The sequence below is a fragment of the Amblyomma mixtum genome, chromosome 1 (assembly GCF_055824585.1).
Source record: "Amblyomma mixtum isolate Tamu chromosome 1, ASM5582458v1, whole genome shotgun sequence".
Taxonomy (NCBI): Eukaryota; Metazoa; Arthropoda; class Arachnida; order Ixodida; family Ixodidae; genus Amblyomma; species Amblyomma mixtum.
The window spans coordinates 321,897,570-321,923,640 of record NC_143012.1 but is presented as its reverse complement, the minus strand read 5'-3'; the positions used below and the strand labels follow the sequence as shown (position 1 = coordinate 321,923,640).

The 26,071-nt window shown below is 45.2% G+C and overlaps 2 protein-coding genes across 5 annotated transcripts in view; one reads left to right on the top strand and one right to left on the bottom strand.

The window, feature by feature from the left end:
* LOC149372693 (uncharacterized) overlaps positions 1–26,071 on the bottom strand; it is a gene marked incomplete at its 5' end in the record, with an annotated part of 37,417 nt that overhangs the window by 10,860 nt on the left and 486 nt on the right. The gene's annotated exons all lie outside the window — the stretch shown is intronic.
* Mad (mothers against decapentaplegic homolog 1) lies at positions 1,375–25,795 on the top strand. 4 transcript variants are annotated; one of them, XM_089567250.1, is made up of 8 exons: positions 1,375–1,524; positions 7,141–7,443; positions 9,104–9,275; positions 10,546–10,809; positions 11,356–11,448; positions 17,374–17,595; positions 17,957–18,117; positions 19,056–25,795. In XM_089567250.1, the coding sequence occupies exons 1-8, from the start codon at positions 1,504–1,506 to the stop codon at positions 19,293–19,295; spliced, it is 1,476 nt and encodes a 491-aa protein (XP_089423376.1). In that variant the 5' UTR covers positions 1,375–1,503; the 3' UTR covers positions 19,296–25,795. The 4 variants fall into 4 exon arrangements, with proteins under 4 accessions (XP_089423376.1, XP_089423375.1, XP_089423377.1 ...); XM_089567249.1 differs by having other exon boundaries at positions 11,353–11,448; XM_089567251.1 differs by lacking the exon at positions 1,375–1,524 and adding an exon at positions 2,527–2,831 and having other exon boundaries at positions 11,353–11,448.

The window sequence follows — 26,071 nt, the reverse complement described above, 5'->3', positions numbered from 1 at the left end:
TGAAGAAGATCCTACCGGTTGGCCTTTTCCTCCTCTGACAACACTCCCGACACCAACTTCGCGCATGCTTTCTTCTTGGATAAGTTTTCTGTCACGATCTCAAAAAACTTGGGTTTGAGGGATGCTTAATTCATCAGCAATCATTCTGATACTCATTCTGCGATCATTGTCAAATGTTTCACTCGCTACACAGTTTCGTTGGTCTTGCTGGTCGAAGGGCGTCTGGAGCGGTCGTCTTCCTCCACTCTTTCCTTACCTTCACGGAACAGCTTGTGCCATTCAAAAAAACACCTGATCTACCCATGGCAGCGTCACTGTAGACCTCCTTAATCATGTCGTGAGTCTCTTTGCCGTTTTACCAAGATTTAGACTAAATTTGTTCGCGTATCGCTGATCGAGTAAACGCTCCATGATTCTGCGTGACGAGACGTTTCGGCATGGGTTCACAGTACAAGCGACTTGCTCTCTTCAACGGCCGAGAGCCGACTGCCGATTTTCCCCAGCATTCCCAATATCCTCCTTCAACGATCCTGCACGCGCAGACCACCTCTCGTCCGCCCGTTCGCCCAGGAAAAAACCAGTCCTACTACTTTCAGAACAGATCCTGTATATATAAAACGAAATGTTTTACTCAGTACATATCCGCTTAGAAGTATATGGTTCAAAGAAAAGCTTGTCGTCACTGACGTGCTCATCAAACGTGCGTCACACAGCAGAGAAAAACAAGAAACTTTAGCGGTGCGATAACAGTGCCGAGAGAGGAGAGACTGAGATAAGAGACCGCGCAGGCAACAAAGGTATCCTGGGTTCACTTAAAATGACCCCCCCCCCCCCCCCTTTCTAGCTTATTCAAGAGAAACAAAAAGAAAACATTTGTTTGAACCTCTGTGCACAAATCATAGAGTTAGTAAAAGTACGATATTATTGAGATTAGCGAAGCTCCTTAACGGTGTTAAACGAAGTATAGAGGAAGTGACGGCAGATGTAGCTAAACAGGAGTTGTACAGAACGGCAAAGATGTTTTTTTTATTATTCGTTTATGCGGCCCCACAAGGGAGTTAAATCGAACAAGCCCTGTCTGACGCTGACAAAATGAAGAGTTTATCCCGTAAACAACTCAAGTGAAACCATCACTATTTCCCCCATATGATGTCAAAGGCATTTCGTACACCCCACCAAAAAGAAAAATAAGAAAATAAGTTAGAGCTCGGAAGAAAAAGAAAACAAAAAAATAGAAAAAAAAGAACGCGTCGGAGGCTGGCTTCCCTCGTACCTTTGGAAACCCCAGCTCCCGCAGCCCCGTTGCAGGGAGAGCGCCCGCAAGCGAGCCCAGCGCCGGCACACCCACCACTTTCTCGAATTCCCCCTCTCTCTGCGAGCACAAAAGCGCTTTTTACTTCTCGGACCACCACCCTCCTCCGAGGGCCGGTCGAACTACGTTCGCGCACCCTTCTCCCTCCCTCGGACCGTCGCTCCGCTGGCACCACCGGCGTCCCCTCCGACATGACGTCCATGGAGACACAGGCGAGTTTTGTTTCTATTTTATTTCACTGATCATCGGGCGCATTTCATTGCTCTCACCGATTTGTGCCGCGATATTACTAGTCGAGGTACACCTAGGCAGTCTCCACATTCGACTGCGACGTCCAGCACCTTTTAGAATTTGAACGCTCGCGAGATGCGCTAAACCTGCTGGAGCCACTACCACCATGCTGTACTTGACAGGCGAGGTTTTCGCTGGATCCGCAGCTAGTTGCTATCGTAGCATGTCGAGCACGACAGTCGACCGCGTAACGTTCATTCGTTTGTGTTTCACGCCGGATTGCAACGGTGTTGGACTTTTGTCGCGCCCAATACACCCCAGGAGAGAGCGCGGCGGTGCCCAAATGTAAATAAAAAGAAAGAGCGAGTATGTTCGGAGAGGCGTCCCCACCGCTCACATTGCGTACGGCCCTGCTTTGTGGACGCCGTTTTTCGATTTCGCGAAGGAGTCTGAGTGCGCACCTGCCGCCAGAATGCATAACTTCGATAATGTGCCACTTCAGGCTTTTCCGCGAACGTGATAAATTTCAGCGAGCGCGAGTTTACTTTACCGAACTGAGTTTTGGCGCCAAACGAAGGTACTGTTGGAACACGTTAAGAGCAACGTCAAATAACGCTAATGAATGTGTCCTTTGAAGTCGTTGTAATCGTAAAATTTCTCGATCTTATACGAAAGGGCACGGGAGCAAACGCTGCTGCCAGATTTATATTATCTCGGGAAGGCATTCGTTCTGGTGAGGTCGTTATTCATGACAAAGGAAGGCACAAGCGACGACAAATTCAGCCGTGGTTGCATAACTGTAACATCACGGTGCTTACGATAGTGTCATGACGGCTGGTCACCAATCGCGGAGATGGAAAGGTTACATTGCGGTTGGTATGACGCGGGGAAGACTTGCTGACGCCAAGCAAGGCCACATTTCTCCGTTTCGTCGTCGGTGGCGCTTCCGCGTAAAAAAGTAGTTTCAGGTGCAGCGCTTCTGTCGCGCTGTGTCGACTGTTTGGTTGTGCAGCGTCAACATTGCGGACCATATGTAACTTGGCAAGGAGTGTATCAATGGTCTTCCATTCCACACTGGCCGTTTCAGCGCAGTTATCGACGTCATTTCACGCGGAGTAGCACGACAACAAATGCTCGCCTCCTTGACGCCAAATTGTTGATGTGTTGTGACTGGTATTACAGTTATTCGGACATTGTGACCCCAATTCGTTGCCTTTTAACTTGTTCTGAATGGAAATAACGCTATAAGACCTCTTGTCTATTTCGGCTGTTCTTGTTATGTATCCAGGTGAGTCTCATCTGTTACTTGCCTTGGCTTGAAAATAGGCTTATTTCCGTAACGTGTTAAGAGAAATAGTCAATTACTTATATTGCTGCAATGCCACTTGGACACGACGTAGATCGCCGTCGTCAGCTGCTGTTTCGTTTGTTGCTGTGCCGCCGAAGGTGTTAGTTCCTCGGCTTTTGACCATTTGCCAGGTCGAAAGAGCGACCTAACTGGCCGGTTTTCACACGTTACGGAGGGAAAGAGACTGAATGATTGGCTCTGTCGCAACCCACTGCAATTGTCTCGCTGTCGACTAGCAGGTCCTCTCCAGATGTTAACGGCAGTCGCGTATTGTTCTTCTCCGAGCATTCCTATTCAAGTGGCATGTGAGAAACTGTTGCGATTTCGAGCGTCCTTCAGTTCAACGCCAATGAACCGTGCGGCGAAAATGCTCCAGCAATGATCGCGGACGGACTCTCGGTACACCTTTGCCGCGCTATGTTTAGCCTGCCTAGCCCCAGCCGAGCCCTCATTTGCCATCATGAGTCATAACTCGCGGGAAATTCCCGCGAGCGTTCGATGATGAGGGTTGCGCAACCTCTCCCCAGTATCGACCCCTGTGAAGAGCGGAACATGACGGCGTGCCTGCTATCCGCGAATGCAGCTGTTACACGACGGCCTGTAACATGTTTCTTTGCTCGCGAGAAATACCGTACCCCATGACTCGGTCATACTCGGGGGTCTGATCAGCAGTCCGCCTATAAAGCTCATTTGCGTCAGACAAGATCACGTGTGTTGGAACGCCGAACTATCGGTGAGCTTGTGATCGGCTTGCGAGGTTGGATACATCACGCGCTGACTCCGTAAATGCGGAAAGCAGCGCGACGTATTGTTCTGTTTGTTGCCCAATATGTTGATGTTCACAGTTTTGGGGAGGTTCTGAGGTCTGGGAAAAAAACACTTGTTTGCTTATACATGCAATTCTATGTCACCATGTGCTCATCTGGTTGGTTTTTGGCTGTTACATAGCTTTAGGTATGGCCTACGTACCACATGTCTGGGAGATGGTGGCAGGCCATTCATTCCTTGAGGAGTATTTCAGGCAGAAATTAAGCGTCTGGCTGTTTAATCTGCTAATCTATGGTTGAAATTTTTGTTGTTTTTGTTGATGGCTTGTGTATCTGGTGTCATGTTTATGAATTGATAATCACCTTTAATGTGATGGCTTTGTCAACATAATGCATTTCATACATGTGCACTGTGACTGTTTTAGTAAGAATTACAGTCCAATTGTCTATGTGGATGGAGTATGGCTATGATCCACGGGAGGCATTTTTTGTGTGTTGACCATGGCATGTGCCATTATATGAAAGTTACTCTAAGCCTCAGTACTAGATCAACAATGTATAGTACTTTTCAAAAAATGTCAGATATATAAATTTCGCCTATCACAGCATGTTTTAAAAATGCCGCTACTGGTGAGAACACAGGATTTCCTGCCAAGCAGGTAATACTAAAGAACTTGATAGTAAAAAAGCCTTAATGCATCGGCATTTGCCTTGGCTCATGCCCTATCAGAGAAATTTGCATAAATTTTGGTACTTCTGGCAGCTTGTTATGCTTTTTTTCTGCTTTGTGAGTGATGACAGTTTTGAAATCAAGAACACCATTGCCTCTGCCTTATAAATTGTATATGAGAAATTATGCTCACAGCAGGATAAAATGGGGTATTGTTTGCATGCAGAGGGATCTTATTTTGGAGCAATCTTTGAATAATAATGTGAGTTTGTGATGAGAAAAAAAATTTTAAAACTGTGGAAATGAGGCTGCAGTGGTGTCATGTTGGTCTAGCCCCGTTTATGGCTTGTGGTTTTGTGTTGTGATGCCCGAGTTGGATACAACTTAAGTCTGCAGTGAAGAATCTAATTACAAAAAAAAAAATTATAAGCTCTAGAATTTTAATACCTGGCTTGTTTAATGTAGTCAAACATTAAAGAGCTGATTTCGTTTACTGTTGCGATTGGCTAGTGGAGTAATACAAGACGTTGTGGACCGTTGCCCAGTGTCAACAACCACTGTTTTTTTTAAGTTGTACCTTCTTATAGTTACACTGCTCTGGTGTGAAATATGAATTCATTCATTTGCATGTTTTTTTGGTCAGAAGACAGTTTTTCATACTCTATAAATGAGGAAATAATTACTCCATTACTCCACTAATCAGTGCCTTTTAGTTCAAGGCTGTTTCTGGATTGTGATGAAACGGATAGATTTAATAATGTTGCCTTATATTGAAGGGATACTGAGGACAAATTCAATTTGGCCTGTATTGATAGAGTGCTATGTTCTAATCATAGAGATGCCACTCTAATCGAAAATGGAGCTTTTATAAGCTAGAGAAGACCAAAAAACAATACAGGTGTCACCATCGCTGGCTGATTTCGAAAGTAAATCATGTGCGTTGAGACCGATTTTTGGACTGAGATCCCAGAGGCTAGGCTACACCGCTGTTAATTTAAAAATTCTGGCAACCAGCTCTTTTTGATGTAGACGTTACTGAGTGGTGGGAAAATTTTGAAATTCAATTTTCTTAGCCGTAAATGTGTCTTCTGCTGTTGGAAATACGTCAGCATTCCTAGAAAAACCAGAGAATCAATTTTTACTGAGATGTACTCTGTGTCCTTAACCCTTAATCTGCCACTCCCGAGATAACTCGGGCTACCAGATATGCACACCCCCTGCCTCTCCTGAGTTAACTCGTTTTGGATTTCTAACTCACCACCTGCCGCTCCCAATAATACTCGTGTAAAAATAAACGATGCAAACATGTAGCGCCATCTATGGAGAGACACTATAAACTCATAGATCTTGTAGGGTAAATTTTACACAACAGATAGCGCGCATGTTTCGACATCCGTCACATCCGAGTCGCTTTGTTTTGGTTTCCGCATAGGAGCCATGTGAGGCAATGTGCCACACTCCTCCGCACTTTGACGGATGAAGAAATTCAAAACTGCTTGTGAATTTGGAGTCCAATGATAATGAGAACGAGGAAGGAGCCCACCTAAGTGCCTTGTCGAGTGATGACAGCGATGAAGTCCCCCTGCCACCGAGAAATCCGCGTAAGAAGAGGAAATCCGAAAGGCCAGATTGGTGCTGGAAGATTTGATTCATTACAACTAATATCTATAAGATTATCCTGAATAAACATGTCTACATGTCCTGCAGAGCATTTTAGTGTGTTACTAGCAAAAAATTTCCAGGAAACTAACATGCAAAAAAAATCCGGCAGGGTGTGTGCAGGTGTGAGTAAAAAAACCTGGCAGTGAAAGGGTCAAAAAATAGGTACGTGGCAGTCGGCAAGAATTCTTACTCGTCCCAGCTCCCCATTCCAGCAGAAGCTCTCTCTCTGTGTAGGAGAGTCGGCGACTCTGAAGTATGCTTAGAAGAGAAAATTAGATCGGAAAAAAAAATGTGTATCATGAAGAATTGAAGTGTGCATATATGTATCTGAACTGGAATGGGTCAAATTAGTTTCTGTGGTTCACTGCCATTTTCAATTTGCACTGGCAAGTTGCAAGCACATGGTAAAGTAGTGTCCAAAAGAAGGTTTTGAACAATGACATTAAAGACTGAGCTGAATGGTTGACCTTTGTAGTGACGTAAGTGCAGGTTTAGAGGACATAGTAGTACCGCTAAAAAAACGGGAATGACAGGGTAGAAGAAGACAACACAGGTGCTAGGGGCTTCTTCCACCCTGTCATCCCTGCTTTTTAGCGCTACTACTATGTCCTCTCAATCCAAACACCAACCAGCCAAGCTTTCTGCCGTAAGTGCAGGTGTCCTTTTGGCAGTAACATCAAGTGCAGCTAAGGTTTGCTTTGTGCAGCACCGATTAGTGAAAATAATGAAAAACTATCGGCTACGAATTCAGAAGTGGCACTTGTTCTGTTATATCGCTACGTCTCTGTGTGCTGAGAGCATTTTAACAACTTAACAAAAGTTTCGTTGCCTAAAGTCATTGATGTTGAGGCACCAAAAGCTAACATATGCTTATGCTTACTGTCGCCAATGAAGGAGAGAAGCATATTGATATTTAATGCGCCCTTGTATGCTGCAGTGGACCAAAAGAACAGTGTACACAATCTTAGTGGTGTGCAGAAAGATGCACGAAGCTCCGAAGCCTCACACTGGGAAAGGAAAACCAAGACTAGGAAACCTACAAAGCGTTGCTCGCGTGTCTCTACCAATCATGGTCTTGTTCTAGCAACAGAAATGTGGTTGTGTGCCATTGCATGGAGTTCGCATTCACTGTTTTCATTCTTCTCCGCAGAGCATGGTGAGCAACGGGTACAGCGGCCCCAGCAGTGGCGGGGGCGGGGCCTTTGACAAGCTGGAGGACGCCATGTCAACCCTGAACAGCCTGTTCTCCTTCACGAGTCCCGCCGTGAAGAAGCTACTGGGCTGGAAGCAGGGTGATGAAGAAGAGAAGTGGGCTGAGAAGGCTGTTGACTCACTTGTCAAGAAGCTGAAGAAAAGAAAAGGTGCCATCGAAGACCTTGAGAAGGCCCTCTCCTGCCCAGGACAACCGTCCAAGTGTGTGACGATCCCGCGGTCCCTTGATGGCCGGCTTCAGGTAGGTTGCCTGAGGTGTTCCTTCTTTGTTTGACATAGGCGCTTGTAAAGTGTGTTGTGGGCAGGCACATACATTTTACGGAGAAGTTAGTGCCATCTTCTTACAAGATGGGTTTTGGAGTTCCAGGGACTATTGCCATTCTGGAATGACAGGCTTCTTGTCAACTTGAAGGAAAACTGCAGACAACTTTATTCAGCTATTCTTAGTGAAATTTGATTGTTTCACCTTTTGGCCTTCTCTTGACGTTTGCTGCTGAGAAAGTAGGAGTTATGAATGGAATGATTCTTTCTCACTACCCAATTTGAACTTGGCGTTGATGATGTTGAGTGCATTGAGGCACCGTGATCGCCACCTTGAAGTTGACGGTTCTGTTGGTTCGGAGACTGGCAAACAAAAATATCCTTGACATCATCATTGTTTGTTGTTGAAGGAGATGCATGGCAGCAATACCTGTATTTCATTCCTTGGCATTCTCTAGCTTATAAAAGCCGCCGCGGTGGCTCATCGGTTATGGTGCTCGGCTGCTGACCCGAAAGACGCGGGTTCGATCCCGGCCACGGCGGCTGGAATTTCTTTGGAGGAGAAATTCTAGAGGCCCGTGTACTGTGCGATGTCAGTGCACGTTAAAGAACCCCAGGTGGTCGAAATTTCCGGAGCCCTCCACTACGGCGTCCCTCATAGCCTTAGTCGCTTTGGGACGTTAAACCCCTAAACCAAACCAAACCAAACCAATCTAGCTTATAAAAACTGCGTTTTCTGTGAGGGCAAACTCTTTAGGAAACATTGTGGGGAGGGGGGATTCTGTTTTCCTGGAGCTTGGCTTTGCCACTCTTCTTTGTAGCTTTTAAATTCTGCACCATTTTATCATTGCTGGAGAGTCCACGTGCTGCAAAAGCTTTACTTCTGTAGGTTTTTCACCTAGTGAGTCAGGAGGTCCTACTGCGTGGCATTCTTTTTTGATAGTGTGTAAGACTGCATAGGAATTCTTTTTCCCCATGATCATTGCTTTCATAACAGTCACATCTTTAGCCTGCTCCTTTGCTCTGTCCTGTATCGGGCATTTGTCTTTTTCCGTTGCTCACCTTGTCTGCTTTCGGTGTCATGATAAATGAGCATTATTGGATGCAGGATTTTGTGGCATTGCGCATTTATTTAATTGCACCAAGTGAAATATAATTAGTTTGGGTGGTCATAAGAAGTTTTTTAAAACTTCTTGACAAGGAATTGCGCACGTTTTTGAGACAAATTTAGGCCAGTGGTACCTAAAACAGTATTGGCTGCCTCTAAAAAATGTTTATTTTCTGACGGCGGCGTATGTTGCACTGGTGTAGCCAATTTCTGTGCTAGTGTTCGTTGTGCTCATTTCCTCAGTTTATGTATTTATTTAATCACTCACAACACCCTAGCTGAATCTTGATCGGGCCTGATCGTAGTTTTATGTGTCTTTTTACTTGGTTATCTTTGTGTGATAGCCCTTGTCATTGGTGGCAAATGTTGCCTGGTATTGCACCAGCTTATGGTTGCTTTGACTGCTATTCTCTACTCAAGCAGTAGCGATGGGTGCGTATCGCCGACTGAATCTTTTGTGTTTGTTTTTCAGTGATGCATAGATTCCTGTTCTCACGTTAAGCTTCTCTTTTCTTTTTCTTTTCCCTCGCAGGTTTCACACAGAAAAGGCCTGCCTCACGTCATATATTGCCGGGTCTGGCGATGGCCAGATTTACAGAGCCACCACGAATTGAAACCTCTCGAGTGCTGCGAGTACCCATTCTCTGCAAAGCAAAAGGAAGTGTGCATCAACCCTTATCACTACAAGAGGGTGGAGAGTCCGGGTGAGTCATCTTTATAAGTGTGTTATAGTTGCATTAATGGTTTGGTCTTCTGTTACTTGTGTCCCATTTTTCAGTTTCTGGTCTTGTTGACTTTTTATCTTTTTTGCTTTATGAATCATTTAATGCATCCTTTACATTTTTGGATTCGAGATCTGTCACTATTTTATCTTGTGTTTTTCTGGTTGACCTCATTTTTTGTTCTTTGCGACTTAAATTTTTGTGGCTTTCTTGCCAGAGCAGCTCTCATCTTCATTTGTTACCAGGTCGAGACATCCGAGTCTCCCCTCTTATATTTAGACAAATGTTATCACATTTTGACTGTTGCCACTTCTGTCGACTTTATGAACTTTGTCTTTCCTTGTAAAATGTATATTCCGGACGTGGTGGCTCTGTGGTTATGGTGCTTGGCTGCTGATCTGAAAGATGGGGGTTCGATCCCGGCCGTGGCGGTTGAATTTCGATGGAGGCGAAATTCTAGAGGCCGGTTTACTGTGTGATTTCAGTCCATGTTAAAGAACCCCAGGTGGTCGAAATTTCCGGAGCCCTCCACTACGGCGTCTCTCATAGCCTTAGTCGCTTTGGGACGTTAAACCCCCATAAATCAAAACATAATCCGATTATGGTTTGGTTTTATGGGGTTTAATGTTTCAGTCACTCAGGCTATCAGGGACATCATAGTGAATGGCTCCGGATAATTTCGAACACTTGGTGTTCTTGCTCCTGTACTGAAATCGCACAGTACATGGGCCTCTAGCATTTCGCCTCTATCGAAATGCGATCGCCGCGGCCGCTCATCGAATCTGCGTCTTTTGGGTCAGCATCCAAGCACCATAACCACTGAGCCATCACGGTGGCACGCAAGGATTTTGAACCATAAAGCCAAGGACATGAACTTGACGTATCAGCATGGTTGGTTATGTTTAACTGCTTTTGCTTTCCTTGTCTTCGGAAATAGTGTGCCAGTATAAATTGCAGGTGTCGCCCGTAGCTACATTTTTAGGCAAGGAAACCTTTTGCTATCTAGGGCTTTTACTGTTTTGTTCAGCCATTTTCCTGTTTATTTTTTGTTTCTTCCTCCTTATTTCTTTTAAATGATTGTTTCGTAAACGGGTATCCATTTTCTGTCATCCCTTTCTTCTTTCTCCTAAACTGAATGGTCATGTCAACACTACCATTCTTTGTGAATGTTTCTCAGAGTGTACTGTACCGGATTTGTATGGAAAGGCAGAGCCCTAGTAACGGGTGAACAAAATGCATTGCTGCGGTGCAGTCCTTCCGCCAGTGCTTGTTCCACGCCACAGCGAGTACCCACCAGGGGGCCACGCAATGATCCCGTCTGTCTACCAGCAAGTGCCCGAGCCCACCATGCCGCACAACGTCAGCTTCTCTGCACAAGGGTTCAGCTCCGCCACTTCCGGGGCAGCGGCCACAACGGGGACGTCTGCTGCTTCAGGAACCTCACCTGCTGCGGGTGTTCCGTCTCCTGGCCCCAGCATTGGCAGCTCTGCACCCAACAGCCCTTTTGGACTGCCTGGTTGGTGTACTTGTGCCCTTTGTTCTCGGGTGGAGATCTTGTCTACTTTGAACTTATCTATTCCAGCATTTGGTTGGGCATTTGGTTTTGTTGGTTGGTTGGGTTAATGGGTTTCTCTAGACAGGTCTTTAAAAAGGTCCCAAAGTGCTCGCGTTTGCTGGACCTCGTTTCTTTGACTGCATTAGCAGTGTAGTTCTTTCCCCGCGAAATCCATGGGCTGTCTGTCTCTCTCTGTACGTGTGTGCATCTATTTAATCCCTCACCAGTCCTTCACCTGTTTTGTTAGAACAGCTTTTGCTGCTACATGGCCGATGTAAATTCAGCATTTATTGGTTTCCTTGCATAAGGAGAGAGAATATTGTCAAAAAGAAGACTAAAAGGATCCGCGTGTGTGTATGTGATTGGCTCTGCGTTATAGGATTGTACATGCTGCACTGGCACTGCCTGACTGGCATCCAGTACGCTAGGAAGCATGAAAGGCTTGCCTCAGTCCCTGTCTTGTGTGCGTAACTGACCAGCTGTTTCTGTTCATTCCTTGCTCAGCAGATACTCCACCTCCTGCCTACTCAGCTCAGGATGACAGTCAATCTGCCACTGATGACCAGCCCCAGTCCATGGACACGTCGACTGTTCCTCCTGGTATGTGCAACAAATTAGAGCGTTATACTCGCAACATGAATGGTAAATGTAATTTGTGTCCTGTTTCGAACACACATTTTGTGTGTAACTATAACATTTCACTATGGGAGTTCATCAATGTTATTACCGGCAGTGCATGTATGCGAGCAGGTTCTTTCGGGCACACCAACTACAGTCCAACCCCTGCTACAATAAAATTTCCACCATAGTGAAGTATTTCTGATTCCCCGTCATTAAACCGTATAAAGCAACGCAGTTACTTCTTTTTATTTTCCCCACCGCCCTGCAATGGACAATACTCAGCGCATGGTTCCGTTTGAATGAAGGTTCCGCAAATAAGCAGACAATCTTTTCTTTTTTTGTGCGTCCAAATACGCCCGCAGGGCTCAGTAGCTCGTGTGATTTCGCCAAAAATGGCTGACGAAGCGACTTTGCACTTTCAGTGGTACCGCTGACATTCTCGGTAGAAATGTAATTAATGCGTGGACATGTGCGCATAATGATGCTATCCAGCATGCGACAGCCTGCAGCAGTTTTTCCAACGGCTCGTACTTTGCACATGCAGCCCAATGCTGTTGATGTGAGGCAGCTTTTGGCTGGCTCACTTCTTTGCTTGCTTCGCTAACGAAGTTGTGAGGGAAATCAGTTGTGTGTTCATTTCAGTTTAAAGTTACTGCACTTAAGTCTCGTTATAGTGAAATGGTCTATAACAAAATAATGGATGTAACAAAAGAATCGTAATTCGCCTTGAAAGTCTCCATAGAAACCCATGTTCTTAAAATGTCATTTTAACGAAAAAATTTCGCTGGTCAACAGATATAATTCCTTTCATGTTTCTTTTTCGATATGCCCTCCTCACCCAATGCTCTTCGGGGCCTGTGAGGTACAAATAAATAAGTAAGGAAAAATTTTAATTCCAAAATGACAACTAATCGGTCACTTTGTAACTAACATATCAATTTGCTAAGATGCACGAAACTTTGATCACGAGGCTAAAATCTCCAGCGGCTGCAGCTCATTGTTTGGCAGTGCACCAAGCCAAGCCAGGCTAAGCCTCGGGGAGAGTACACTTGGCACGCTGCGCTTCTGTTAGTACGCCTTGTGCACTCGTTTGCTTTTTATTTTTTTGGTTGGATGCGTGGCTAGCTGCAGAAGCATTGATCAGTTGGATAGCTTGCTCTTTCTGCAGTGTTGCCATTTTCAAGACAGAAAAATTAATGTCAGCAGCAGCAGCTCAAAGCGAAAAGTGAAAATTATCACCCTGGATCGGAAGGCAGCTGTAATTAGAGCTGTTACTTCGTGGATGAAGAAAACGCAAGTGCCCAAGGACTTCGGCATCGTGCTAAGCACCCTTTCTACAATTCTCTTGCAAGGAAGTATCATGTCGCATGTGGCATAAAAGGTAGTTGTAAGAAGCTGTGGTCCCCTGCCTTTGAAGCAATGGAAGAAGCGCTATTCAAGGGGTGTTTGTATGCTGCGGCAGCTTTGTTGCAAGTGAAAGCTGGCTGCAGCTTTTTAAGGAGTGCCGCGATATCGTTGACTTGGTTGCCACTGGCGAGTCCCAGGCCGTCAACTGATGCTGATGAGACCGCTGTCTTCTATCAGTGTTACCACAGACAAGCTCTGTCACGGCAGAAAATGTAAGGTTTTGTACGAACATGGACGGGTTGGAGAAGATGCCACTTTTGGTAATAGGAAGAAGTGCGTTTTTTTGATCCTCTAAAGGGAAGAGGCGACTTCAACCCCAGTACTTGTCCGACCGAACAGCTTGGATGACGTGGGAAGTTTTTATGGGATGGCTGTGTGACTGGAACGAGAAGTTGAAGAGACAGAATCGCACAATACGCCTTCTCTTGAATAATTGTGCTCCTTATCATACGACTGCGGTGTTGGAGGACATTAAACTTGTTCTAGGCCCCAAACTGTATGGCAGTGATACAGCCCTTTGATCAAGGTGTGATAATGTCCTTCAAGGCTGGATACCCAAAGTGGATGACAGACCAGCTAGTGCTAAACGTGAAGCTGAACCGTTACACGAAGATCGATCTGTGCATGGCAGTCAAGGTGCTTCATGTGGCAAGGATGAATTTGTCTGCCAGCACCATTGCCATTTGCTTTCGGCATGCATCGTTTGCCGTCAACAAAAGCAACCAAGGCACCAATGAGTTAGCGGACCGAGTAGCCGCATCCGATGATACTGCTGCATCTCATGAAACTGGAGTGTCATGGCGCGAAAGTGTAGTGTTATGGAAGGTACTCCATGACGCTGGTGTCATGCGTGATGAGAAACCTTCGGCGACTGCGTAAGCACGGATGCCGACGTTGTGGTAATGGAGGAGCTGACCAATGATGACTTTGTGCTTGACTCTACCCATTCGCGCTATGGAAGTGACAATGAGTGTGTTGAGTAGGACAACGACACTCTGCTTTGTGCGTACAGCATGCCAACAGCGTCACAGGCACTGGACGTGGTTGACCTAATTCGCCGCTAATTTGGTGGGTGCAAAGACACAAAGATGGTCTGGAGATAGCTGCTGCTGCTGAGAAGACCATGTTTCAGTTGAAGACTCAACAGCGTAGCTTCGCAGATTCTTTTGCACCATCAGCATGAAAAGCGAGGTGGTACCAAGGCTACCATCGAGTGCAATGAAAGCAGTACTTGTGTTTCATTCCAGTTCCTCGCTTACAATTAACACTTTATTGCGAACGCAGCTGGTTGGCCACGACAGGAGGTGATACCTCAGCGATGGTTTACTTGTACTAGGTGCACCCTTGTATACAGTAATTAGTCAGCGGGTATAACGGAGTAATGGCTATAATGAAAAAAAATTCAGCAGCCTTTTGACTTCATTATAATGAGATTTAAGTGTATGTCAGTAGTAAGAGGTAGCAACTTTCGGCCTTTTATGAGAAGCGGTGGCTAGTTCCAAAGTGCTTTCCCCGCACCTTCATTGCGGACCACATAGGCCTAACGGCACCGTTGCAGTGTCAGTTGCCAGCGTGCTGGGCGACAGTGAGATGGTAACACGACGCTTGCTCTGTGTCACCAAGTGCTCGGTGTCCAAAGCATAGATATCGATGTTCATGTGGTATGAGCTGCTGGTTTGCACATACTTCAGAAGTTTTGTCCTGGCCTGTGGTACAGGATAGTGATGTCGTAGTGCCCCAGCATACAATAATCAGAAAATTGCAAAATGGTGGAATGTGCTTGTGTGGGTAAGGAGCGTATATAGAAGAACCATTTACAGTCTGCATCACCCTTGTGTAAAGCGGTTGAGCAGTGCTCACCAATGAATGAAAATTGAAATCGGACAGTACTCTGTGGCTTTTGGGCAAATTATTTTTCATGTATTACTCCGTAAGGTATTATTCCAGCGCCACTATAGTGCACACAGCCCAGAAAAGTTGAGATCGCCTTGCAAACCAGATGTGATGTATGGAATGGGTAGTCTATGATGTGAGTGCGTCATCGCGGCGAGCACCTCATAGCACCTAGCTTTTGTACTAGTTTTGGTATTCTCAGCGATGAGGCACTGGTATCCCATACCACAAGTGCGATGGTTGGCATCCTTTGATCTCGGCTTGAGTGACCGGGCACGGATAATATAGGAGGCTATGCTCAGGGACAAGTTTTTGGGGCAGTAAATTTGAGGCTGTAAGCTCCGAGCTCCGTGCCGATGGGTCAAGCACAGGCCGGAGCCCCTGGACTCGCAGCCCCAAGGAGGATAAAAAATCTCTGCAGAATCTTATACAACTGTCAAAGAAGTACAAAGCGCAGCTCGGCCACAGTCTTTCAGCGAAGCATTGGAAACTGCCAGAACAATGGTGATGCAGGCCAAATTTTCTGGCTCACTTGAGATATGAGGATTATGTCATTACTTTGCAGTTTCATCAGTGTGTAGGCTTTGAGAATGTCGGGTAAACTTTCTTATGCTCTGTATCACATGTTCATGCAGTGAAGTGAAAGCAGCAAGTGCAAGGCAGTGGTTTTCACAAGTGTGCAATTCTCATACCTGTCTGCCTGTGATGGCTTGAATAAGCTTCCGCTGTGCACTTTGAGGTTGAGTACAGATCATGGCATGCTGCAGGCTTGTGGATAGCTGGTATTGGAAAGCGCATTGCCTCCTTAAACTCATTGCACTCGAAAAAGGCATCAGGGGTGCTATGTTGACATGTCCTGGTAATATCTGCATTACAATTGCAATTCACACCAGTAATCTGCCTGCAGAAAGATAGCGGTGTAATGGAACATAAACTTGAGGTGTAAATGCTGAGATGTCAGCCTTCAAAGCTTTGTTTGACAGCGCATTGATGCATGCTTATGTAACACACTCCGGCTGACGCTTAGCTCTAATCAGCTCAAGTCATAAATTTGGTTTGTGTGAATGTTTCAAAAACTTCTGTCTCTTTCATAGTGTCTCTTTGAAAGAAATGTTCTACTCATTTTATGGGCCTGTATATCACAGTCTTTGCTGCAGTTGATCGTGGAGTGCACATCTGAAGCGTTGCCTCTCAAATAACATCTATGTTTTCATTGCTTCGGTATTTTAGCATACCATTTTCTTTTTTTTTTGGCCCTCAGCTATGGTTAACCTGAAGAATTTGAGAGTGGGTTATGGGGGTAATAATTCTTTTAAACCGTCCGTGACGTGGTATCAAACTCTCCCTTCATATTACATTCATGCAAGTAAAAAAATTAGCCATTTTTCTCTCGTTTTGTCGTCATCACTTTATGTGGTTTATGGAGGTTTAATGTCCCAGAGTGACTCAGGCTATGAGGGACGTCATAGTAAAGGGCTCCAGAAATTTCGACCACCTGGAGTTTTTTTAATGTGCACTGACGTCACACAGTACACGGGCCTCTAGAATTTCTCCTCCATTGAAATTTGACTGCCGCAGCCGGAATTGAACCTTCATCTTTTGGGTCAGCAGCTAAGCGCCATAACCACTGAGCCACTGCGGCGGCTAGTGACGTCCATAACAACAGTAGCATAAAATGCTCAAATCCGGCATTTTTTGCGGAATTGCAGGAAACTGGAGGTCTTTGTCACTGTTTGTGTCACCATTCAAAATAGCATGTGCCCTCTGCTTTCCAAACATACTGTCTCATATGAGGCTTTAGTGATCAGGATCTTCAGATTAGCCTTCGTTTGCGGTGTTTTCGGTACCGATGTTCTCATTTCATGTGCACGCCCTTATTGTTTTGTTCATTAACTTTTTTGCCATCATTGGTAAGGAAGGAATTTGGGTTTTTGCTTGGGTGCAAAAACCAAGCACTTTGCATGAATGAAACAGTGTAACGAATGTGACTGTTATGATGTATTATCATGTCGACATTAACTTGTCGTGAAATACAGGATGTTGGGTAAAGCACGGCATAGGTGTTTAACCATAATATAAAAACATCAGTGCCTTCAGTGTGGGGAGTATCTTTTTCCTCTGGTTAGTAATGCAGAACGTTGGGGCAGTTGGTTATACGTTGTGAAATACCGTGCAAAAAATATAGTGCACGAGACAACAGGATGAACATGAGTGCACTAACAACTAAAGTGAGATCGAGAGACACCTCTCCTCAGTGAGCATGCACACATCTATTCAGCATGTCAAAAACCTATAAACAAACCTGGACATGATGATGCTGTATTTGAAGATGAAGTAAAAGACTGAAAAGTGGCCGTCTTTTACTTTATCTCAAGTATACAGCATCATTGTGTCTTAGTTTGTTTGTAGGCTTTTGACTTGCTGAATAAATGCGTGCATGCTCAGCGAATAGAGGCGGCTTCCAATTTCACTCCACTTGTTAGTATGCTCAATTCATTCTGTTCTTTCATGTGCTCTTGTTTTTTTTTTTTCTGCGGTATTTCACAGCCCTTTCGTTATTTGGGGCAATCACCATGAGCTGATGTCTTCGGCTTTGTGTTGCAGACGTGTCTCCAGTCACCTACCAGGAGCCTCAGTATTGGTGCACCATCGCATACTACGAGCTGAACTCGAGGGTCGGCGAAATCTTCCATGCCCAGAATCACAGCATCGTCATCGACGGCTTCACTGACCCCTCCAACAACAGCAACCGCTTTTGCCTCGGCCTCTTGTCCAATGTAAACCGCAACTCGACCATCGAGAACACGCGACGGCACATTGGCAAAGGTGAGAGACTGTGTTCCTGCCTGCGTTAGCCGAGTGGGTTTCGCCAAGATACATGAATCTTTTTAAGTTTGAAGTGGTCACGCATGATGGGCTTGTGAAAAATGATGTTGCCTTGCCCTTTTTATCCTGCTTGGTAACGAGAATGGAGTCAGGGTAGTTTGTTGTGGAAATGTGTGCATACGTGCTTTGCACTGAAGCACAGCTGGTGATTGCTAGGTCAGACAGGAAAGGAGCAGAGTGCATCTTCATCCGCTGCTTTTCCTTTGTTCTAGCTGAGAATGCCCTAGTGAATGGCTTTTATCTTTTGCCTTGCATATGTGGCCCCTTTTGGTTTACTGTGGCAATATATTGCTTGTTCCAGGTGTTCATCTGTACTATGTGGGAGGTGAAGTGTACGCCGAGTGTCTGAGTGACAGTGCCATCTTCGTGCAGAGCAGAAACTGCAACCACTCGCATCAATTTCACCCAACCACTGTCTGCAAGATTCCGTCGGGCTGTAGCCTGAAGATCTTCAACAACCGAGTGAGTTTCAGATGGCTTCAGAATTCGGTACGCAACTGCATACCGAATTCTGCAAGCACTAGATAAGGAGCTGCTCAGACCTTGTGCCAGAAATGCTAATCAGCATTTTTATGAAGTGAATTTATTGATAAATGTCCTTATACCTCATTCTGCTGTTGCATTTCTGAAATTTAGACTGTTTGGATCATGCGTTTTCCAGATATTATTTTTCTTATGTGCATTAAAAAAAAGAAGCAACAATGTTTTACTGTATTACGAAGCATGTCTGTAGTAGAAGACATTTTCTTTCTCATCTCATCGCTTTTGTACTTCAAGATGCAGGAAAGTCAATCACCAGGTGACTGAGCTTTGTGAAAAGCCAGCATGTTTTTCTCCAGGAGAGAGAAGCATGTGAATGCATGAGGAGTCAGGAGTGGCACCAGGATGCTTGTCCCCTGGGGCACAGCATAGTTACTGAGTTCTGCAGCAGGGAGGGGCGGGGGGGGGGGGGGGGGGGGGGGGGGAGATTCGGTGGGGGGACAAAGAAGTGGGAAGTCTTGTACACACTTTCATCACTCAGGGATGAGGGCGAGCAGAAATTTCAAAGGGTCAACTGGTTTTTCTTACAGCTTTGTAGCTTCACCTCTAGCGAGGGGGACATAGGTTTGTGAGGGAGGTTCTTGCCACAATGGCTGAAGTTGGGCAGCCTGTGCCACGAAGTGCTTATGGTGTGTTACTTGCCATGTATGTGCACTCTTGTATTACCTGTGACGCCTAGACTTCCAGATCTAAGGTCCTTGCTATGCAATGGCTTGAAAAGATAGAATGGTTTTAGGGCTTGGCAAAATGAATGTGCAATAAAAGATGCATTTGTAGAATGGTTTTAGGGCTTGGAAAATTGAATGTGCAATAAAAGATACATCTGTGTTCCCCCCTTTTTTCTTTTTGCATGTGCTCAGGAGTTTGCAGAGCTGCTGACGATGGCGGTCAACCATGGCTTCGAGGCGGTCTATGAGCTGACGAAGATGTGCTTAATCCGCATAAGCTTTGTCAAAGGCTGGGGTGCCGAGTACCACCGCCAGGACGTGACCTCAACGCCTTGCTGGATTGAAGTGCACCTGTCGGGGCCCCTGCAGTGGCTTGACAAGGTGCTCACACAGATGGGCTCACCACACAATCCCATCTCCTCAGTTTCGTGACAAGACGGTCTCCTGTCTACTACCAGCAGTACTCTCTCCCTTTCACCCTTCTCCTCCTCACAACCCCTTCACGTTTCGAAGATCCAGCTGCAGCAGCAGCAGAGTCCCACATCCACAGCCCACGCCAGCCGAACATTGACGACGTCCCTGACTGGCACACTTAGTGCGTCTCTCGCAATGCACGCTCCATGTTGGAAACTATTCTCCGTGTTCGCCTGGCCTCAAGTAGGGGCCGGCACTGCTCATCTTGGGCGCTGGTGTAGGGAGTGCAAAACGATGCGTGCATTCTTCACGCGGTGTGGTTCGTTCCCTCAGCTTTGTTGTGACTGAGACGTTTTAAGATTTTTTTTTTCTTGCATTGTATTCTTCGTCACGTCACAAACGCCACTCAACACCATCTACACACGAGCTACAGGCGCAGTGGTGGGGCCTCAGTACTGCGCGGGGACTCGTGTTGCCTCCGCTGGTGGTTAAGCACGTGTGCGTGTGTAGTAATTTTTTTTTTTGCGTTTTTGGTTTTTGTTTTCTTTGTGCATGTAAGACCCTCAAAAATGATGTTCTGCTTTCGGGGCAGTAGAGTGAACGAAAAACAGGAAACATATTTGCAATGCATTTTGTCTTCAGCCTTGTGCTTGGATGGGATGAGGTCGTGATTGCGAGGTTGCATAACAACTGTGCAGGGGTGCTGCTCATCGGCTATCAGCAGGGCCGGTGTTACGCAACGCCTTTTTTTCTTTTTGTCATTGCCAGCCACTGTTAATTTTTTTTTTCCCCACAATATTCCGGCAAATTTCTGTTTGTGAGCGACTGTTTAGTAACTGTGGTGCAACTATGTTTGTTTGTTTTTTTGTTTTTTTTGGCCCAGCCTTTTTTAAGGGGTGGTAGAACTCTGCACATAACGTAAGGAACACAAGGTCGAGATTCTCTTGTATGGTATGCGCATGTGAGAAGAGCTTGGAGGTTCCGAGAAAGGTGCACTCTTTTCCTGATGTGACCCTGCTGCATTTGCGTGACTCTTGCATTATCGGTGTTGCTTTTTTAGCTTTTGATTTTAAATATGGGGGTTGCAGATTTCAGCTGTGGAGAACACATTGCATGCATAGGAAGGTTAACTGCGAGGGAGACTTACACTGCACACTTTGACAACCTTTTTCCTTTGAGCACACATGTACTGTTTGCATAAAGTTTGTTACCGTGGTGGGCTGCCAGCCAAGGTCCCCAGATCTTGATTTTTAAAATACTATTTGCAGTAATGATTCGTTGGTGCTGTGTACACATACCAAACTGCATTGCTATGTCTTGTTATTCGTTTTTATTTTTCTACTTTTCAGCTCTACTGTGTGAGATTTGGGAAATTGGTTTTAAAGCTGTGAAACATCCATAAAAACGTAGATACTGACTGTAGACATTTGATGGTTGCTCAATGGGTGCAGCTTTTAAATCAAGATCAGATTGGTTATTTGCGCTTACTAGACTTTCCTGTAAAGCTTACCACTTGTAGGCTTTTATGCTTGCATCATCTGCTTCCACACTGTACAGAAATGCCAATATTTCGGTAACATTTTCACGGGTCCATGTGATGTCCTGCTTAGTTCTGCATTTTCACGGTGCAAAAACGAGGACTTTTCGACAATTGCAAAGATGCTGTGGTGGGAATGGCAGGCTAATTGCGCTACACTGTGCTTTTGCATGAAACATGCTGTGTATATCTACAAGTGAAAATTTATTGAAGAAACTGCTCCAGCACTGGACAAAGCAGCAGATGAAGCACGCAGTGCCAGTTAGTGGGGACTAATGCGTGATGAAAAGGGTATGGCCCATGCTCGTGTGCACCGATTAGATGAAAAGGATAAAGATGGTGACTAACTAACTAAATCCAATCCTTCACTTTCCCACACTTTCTGCTGGTGTAGTGGCAATTAGTGCGTATGATTTGTGGTCTTGCCTCAGTGGTACAGCCATCACTTGGCCAACATTATCCAAAGCACAACAAACTCACAAGCAAGAGAAATGAGTGGCCGATATGACTGTGTCGTATAAAAATACAATGAGACAGCAGCCTAGCAGTGGATGCTGTATGTTGCCACGCTTGGTTGGCCTTTAGAGCACTCTGCATTTTCGTTCCTGCTTCTTGTCATCGTTGCTTTGCCTAACTTTCTTGTTTCTTCTGCAGCATCGTGTTGCAGACACTCCGCCTTTCCTAAGACTTTACACAGCTGCCATTCAGCATCATTGCATGCTGCTCTTTATTCCATCACCTTTTTACTTTCTTGTTTCTGCAGCTACTACTCTTTGTTCTCGGTTACTAGCTTCCATATCTCCAGTTTTTTCTGTGTTCTGGCTACTGCCTCAGACTTGTGGCACATTGATCTCGGGTTCTGTGGCTCCTCCAACATTTCCGCGTAAAACATAGCACTAATGCCGTTTTCCTCATGCATCACCATTTAGCTGTTCCACGTGGCTTCATACCACTTCAACTGGGCTTGGGCGGCAGAGGCTTGGCCAAGATTTGGCTTGTGCTTTTTCCTCCTCCTAGCTTTCCCTGCTGCCTTTTGCATTGAATGCGCATCAAAACAGAACAGCTGCAAAGTCATTCTACTGTGCATATTGCTATTGTCTTTAAGCCCCGAACGGACACATTTTTTTTCCGAAAATGGTGTCAAAATGGTCATTTAGTCCCCGTATCGCTATCTGTCGGCAACCCCCCCCCCCATAAAATGCCTTGGACGAGCCCTGCTTGCCTTAAACCAGACACAGAATGTGGGTTAAGCTGGAGGTGGTTGAGGTAGAGTGTGCCCAGGAATGTACAGTCGGCAGTGTTCAGGATAGGCGATGTTTCGGGATACGTGAAGTTGAATACAGCTAACTGGTATTGGTGCAAGCAAAGGAAGTAAGAGTTGCTTCAAGTGTCTTTCGGATTGCTGTAAAGAAAAAGAAACAGTTCTATCCCACTAACACAGTGCACCCAAAATTCTTTTGGTCCTAGGTTCTCATTTTTACAGGCAGTTTCTATCCTTGTCAGTTTCCCACTTTACAGGTGGTGTTCTACGAGACGCTTGGGATTTAGTGGTTCTAGTTGAGGGCTATCTTCATATGAAACGCAAACTTGACTGTTTTCATTGTTTCTGAACCTGTACTATCTGCTGCAAAAAAGCATGACAAAACTGCTTCAGAGTAACTTCCAGAGTAAAGCCTGCTTTAAAATCGTAATAGCCATTCCCACCACTGCATTTGATCACTTTACGATGTCTTGTTTGCATCCTCCTGTAACTTTTGAAGCAAATGCCACTTGGCTCACTGAAGTGTATTGCCATTGGCAAAATGGCAACCAGTTGGCTATCGTCCGCCTAGTGCAAGAGCATCTCTAGGGCCTTGATTTGGCTGGTATTGAGATCTTCTCTCAACCCATTTTAATAATTCCAGTATCGGTGGTAGAGAGCTTTAGTTAGTTGTGTGCAATGGTTACTTGGCATGTTTGTTATTTCCATTCTCTTTGGTTTCTACCAAGTGGTAGTTTTGTATTGAATGGATTGGCCTTCCAGCTGTCAGTCTACTAGTGAAGGTGTGAGTGATTAGATTAGTAAAAACTTAGTGAGATGGCTCCTTGGTGGATTATCACCAAGTGTGCTCAAACACCAGTCGGGTTATGTCGATGCTCGCCTTAGTGATTGGTGATTTCAAACAGCTCAAATTGCTTGCAATCAACACGTTTTGGCGGGCTAGTTGGTTAAGCATCTTGAATAAACAGCGCGGACGAAGACGAGCACAAAAGACATCAGCGCTGTGTCGTCCGTTTTCTTGTCTTTTGTGCTCGTCTTCGTTCGCGCTGTTTATTCAAGATGCTTGCAATCAGGAATGTGCTATATGAAAATTAAGGTAAAAAAAAAACTGCTTATTTTTTATTGGTGTCATATAAGCTTGCCCCTTCACTAGTGCTAGCAGATTCTGTCGCTCGTTGTGACTTGCAATGCTTGAGCTGTTGCTGGAGAGCATTCTGGGGTAAGTTGAGGGGCTGTCGTACTACGCACAAGGTGATAAACTCACCTAAGGAGATGGTCTTGCCATCCCAGACAAGTGAATAGTCACCTTAACGTTTGCCTGTAAAATTTGTGCGTCTTTTTTTTAGTCTCTTTCACTGACAGATCGCTGCTTATTTCTCTTGTGCAATGGTGGGGTGCCTTGGCAAGAAAATGGAACCAGTGAGAGATTCAATAAAAAGAAAGTCAACCCTTGCGACATGTTTACAAGCATTGCTGACACAAGACAGCATTTACCTCCATGTCAGTGCCTCATCACCTGGGTAGTCATCGTAATTACAAGCAAAAATGAAAGCTGCAGAATATAAGAGCAGAGGAGGGGTGCACATTGAATTAGTTCAAGCGCCCACTACCCTTCTGTGTTCTTGGGCACCTTCTACGTTGGTGCAACCTGCTTGCCCTTGAGTCCACAATGGCCACTGCTCATACCCTGCAAGTCACATGAACTTAATGGTAGCGCATTTTTTTTTCACACTTTTCTGCCCTGACCAGTTTCATGGAAGATTTGCTACATTTTTAAGCAACATGTTTGAGCAGAAGCAAAAGTTTGTTTACAGTGATTGTGCCCAGCTTTTCCTCAATTATTGTGCGGTGGTATTTGTTCCTGATTTCCTTATTGTGAGGTTTAACTTGTCACCTCATGGGTTTTTTTTTTTTTTTCAATACACCTGTGCACATAGCTGGTGCGAACTGGATTTGTGGTGCTGTGATTGTTCAGTAGCCTGTAGACATTGGTTTTCTGGCTTGTACAAGTGTAGATGGGCTTACAGTCATGTTAGGCTGGCACTGCATACTCTGTGGGGATTTTGCCTGCTATTACCCACTTCCAACGCTAAATGGTATCAGAGGTTTAGTCTGGCTGCCTTAGTAGTCGTGTCTTGTTTTTAGGAAGTGTTTGATCTGATGGGCATTTTGCCATAGTAATTTCTGAATTCCTGCCTGCTTCGCTATCTTACAAGGTGATTATCTCGGGCTTTCGCTAGTGTTTTGCACAAGTACGCCACGTGCCTAAGAAAATTTTTTGGCTGGACATTTTGTGCGTGAAAGCTTTAGCAGGTGGTTTCGTAATGAAGAATTTCTGCTGCACAGTTCCTTTCACGGCACTTAGTTTCACATCAGCACTTGAGTTGCACTTTGGATGTGTGCTTTAACGTGTGTTTTCTGAAAGTGCCATTTGGACTTGGTTCATAAGCAGCAGTCACGATTTGAAAAGCATGTTATGTTGGGATTTAGCTGTCCTCTCTTTCCCCCCCCCCCCCCCCCCCCCCCACCATGTTGCTCGGAGCATTGTGTTGGGATTTTTGTGCGTTGATTTTAGCTCTGTGAAGCGCAGTTTGATGCAATAAGTCCACTGTTATTACTATTCTTGATTTTGCATTAGCATTGTATGATATACAGTCGTGTCGAGGTTAGTTTTCGCTGCAATATGTTAGAACAAGATCTACATTTGGTCGTGTCTGACGAAAGAGGAGACAATGCATGTAATATAGCGCATGAGCATTTGCAGTTTTTTTTTTTTTGCATTGCGGTGTAGCATTTTAACTTTTTAATCATAGTGTGTTGATGCTGACTTCATATTTTTCATGTGCTGGTGTGTGGTAGCAACTTCACACTTTAGTGAGGTGAGTGTCGATGCATGCTGTCCATTGTTACCCCCCTGTGATGGCATAATGTGGTCAGAGGTATTCGGTTGTACGCATAAACCACCATTCATTCAACAGGTGCTAAGCATAGTGCAAAATAGTGCATGCTGTACTCGCATCATGCATGTAGCATACATTTTACGCACAGGTGCAGTGAAAACGAATGTTGTATGGTCCTGCCTTCTTTTTTTTTGACTTCTTATTGTTTGTAAAATGTTTGCTCTCAACAACCTTAGAGCGTGGTTTTTGTCTTCTTAACGTTGTTTTCTGTGAGTGAAAATTGGAGGCACAAAATGAAATTGCCTTCAGAATTTTATTTTCATTTTTGTTAAGCACACTCTCGAATACACTGTATTGATTAGGAGATAATTTGCAGAGCAACAAATTTGACATGCTCGAGAGTTATGTTGTGCAAACCTTTCAGCAGCAGGCAATTTTGCAAAGCATGGCCCTTTATTGCCACCACCTTTTAAACTTCGATGAGATTATTGCTATGTGCCTTCAAGTAAAGCCATTTTTACCAGTTTTTATGCTGTAGTAAGGTGCCACTTTTTACAGGAAGCCGCTAGTTAGCATGCAGCAGCGCACTTTGGTGCTATATACAGCCATGTGAACAGCTTGTTACACAATCTGCTTTTCCTTTGTCGCAAGTTGATACCTTCATTCTTATCGCAGGAGCAAGTCACATTCGCGTTTCTAAGCTTGGTTAAAGCTTGACGGTTTTGTACAGTTTATATTTGATGCAGCGTGATGTGTTGTACGTCTTTATTTTGTATTTTGAATTTGACTGTAGCAGAAAATAAAAAAAATTTCCTCCGAACTTCCCGCCTCAGCGGCGTTCCTTTGTGGCCCTGTGGCCGCGCGTTGGCTCAACTGATTGCAAGGATGGCGGTGCGGTATTTGCCGTGCCGGTCGAAGCGGAACCGCGGACCACTGCCGCATGCGCGCGGGAAAATCCGGGCGGAAAAACCTGTACGCGCCGCAGGTCAGGAAAGGATGAGTACGCAGTACGCAACTTTGCCCTTTCTTTCACAGCCGCGCGCGCCTATGTTTAGATAGGAGGCGGAGAGCTCGCGCCATAGCTCGCACAATGCGC

What these genes read in the sequence shown, in the direction of transcription:
- Mad (XM_089567249.1), top strand. Translation starts at nt 1,504, where the DNA reads ATGACGTCCATGGAGACACAG. An exon ending in CAAGAGGGTGGAGAGTCCGG is followed by an intron (nt 9,276 to 10,545) that starts GTGAGTCATCTT and finishes GCTGCGGTGCAG; the next exon opens with TCCTTCCGCCAGTGCTTGTT. An exon ending in CACGTCGACTGTTCCTCCTG is followed by an intron (nt 11,449 to 17,373) that starts GTATGTGCAACA and finishes TTTGTGTTGCAG; the next exon opens with ACGTGTCTCCAGTCACCTAC.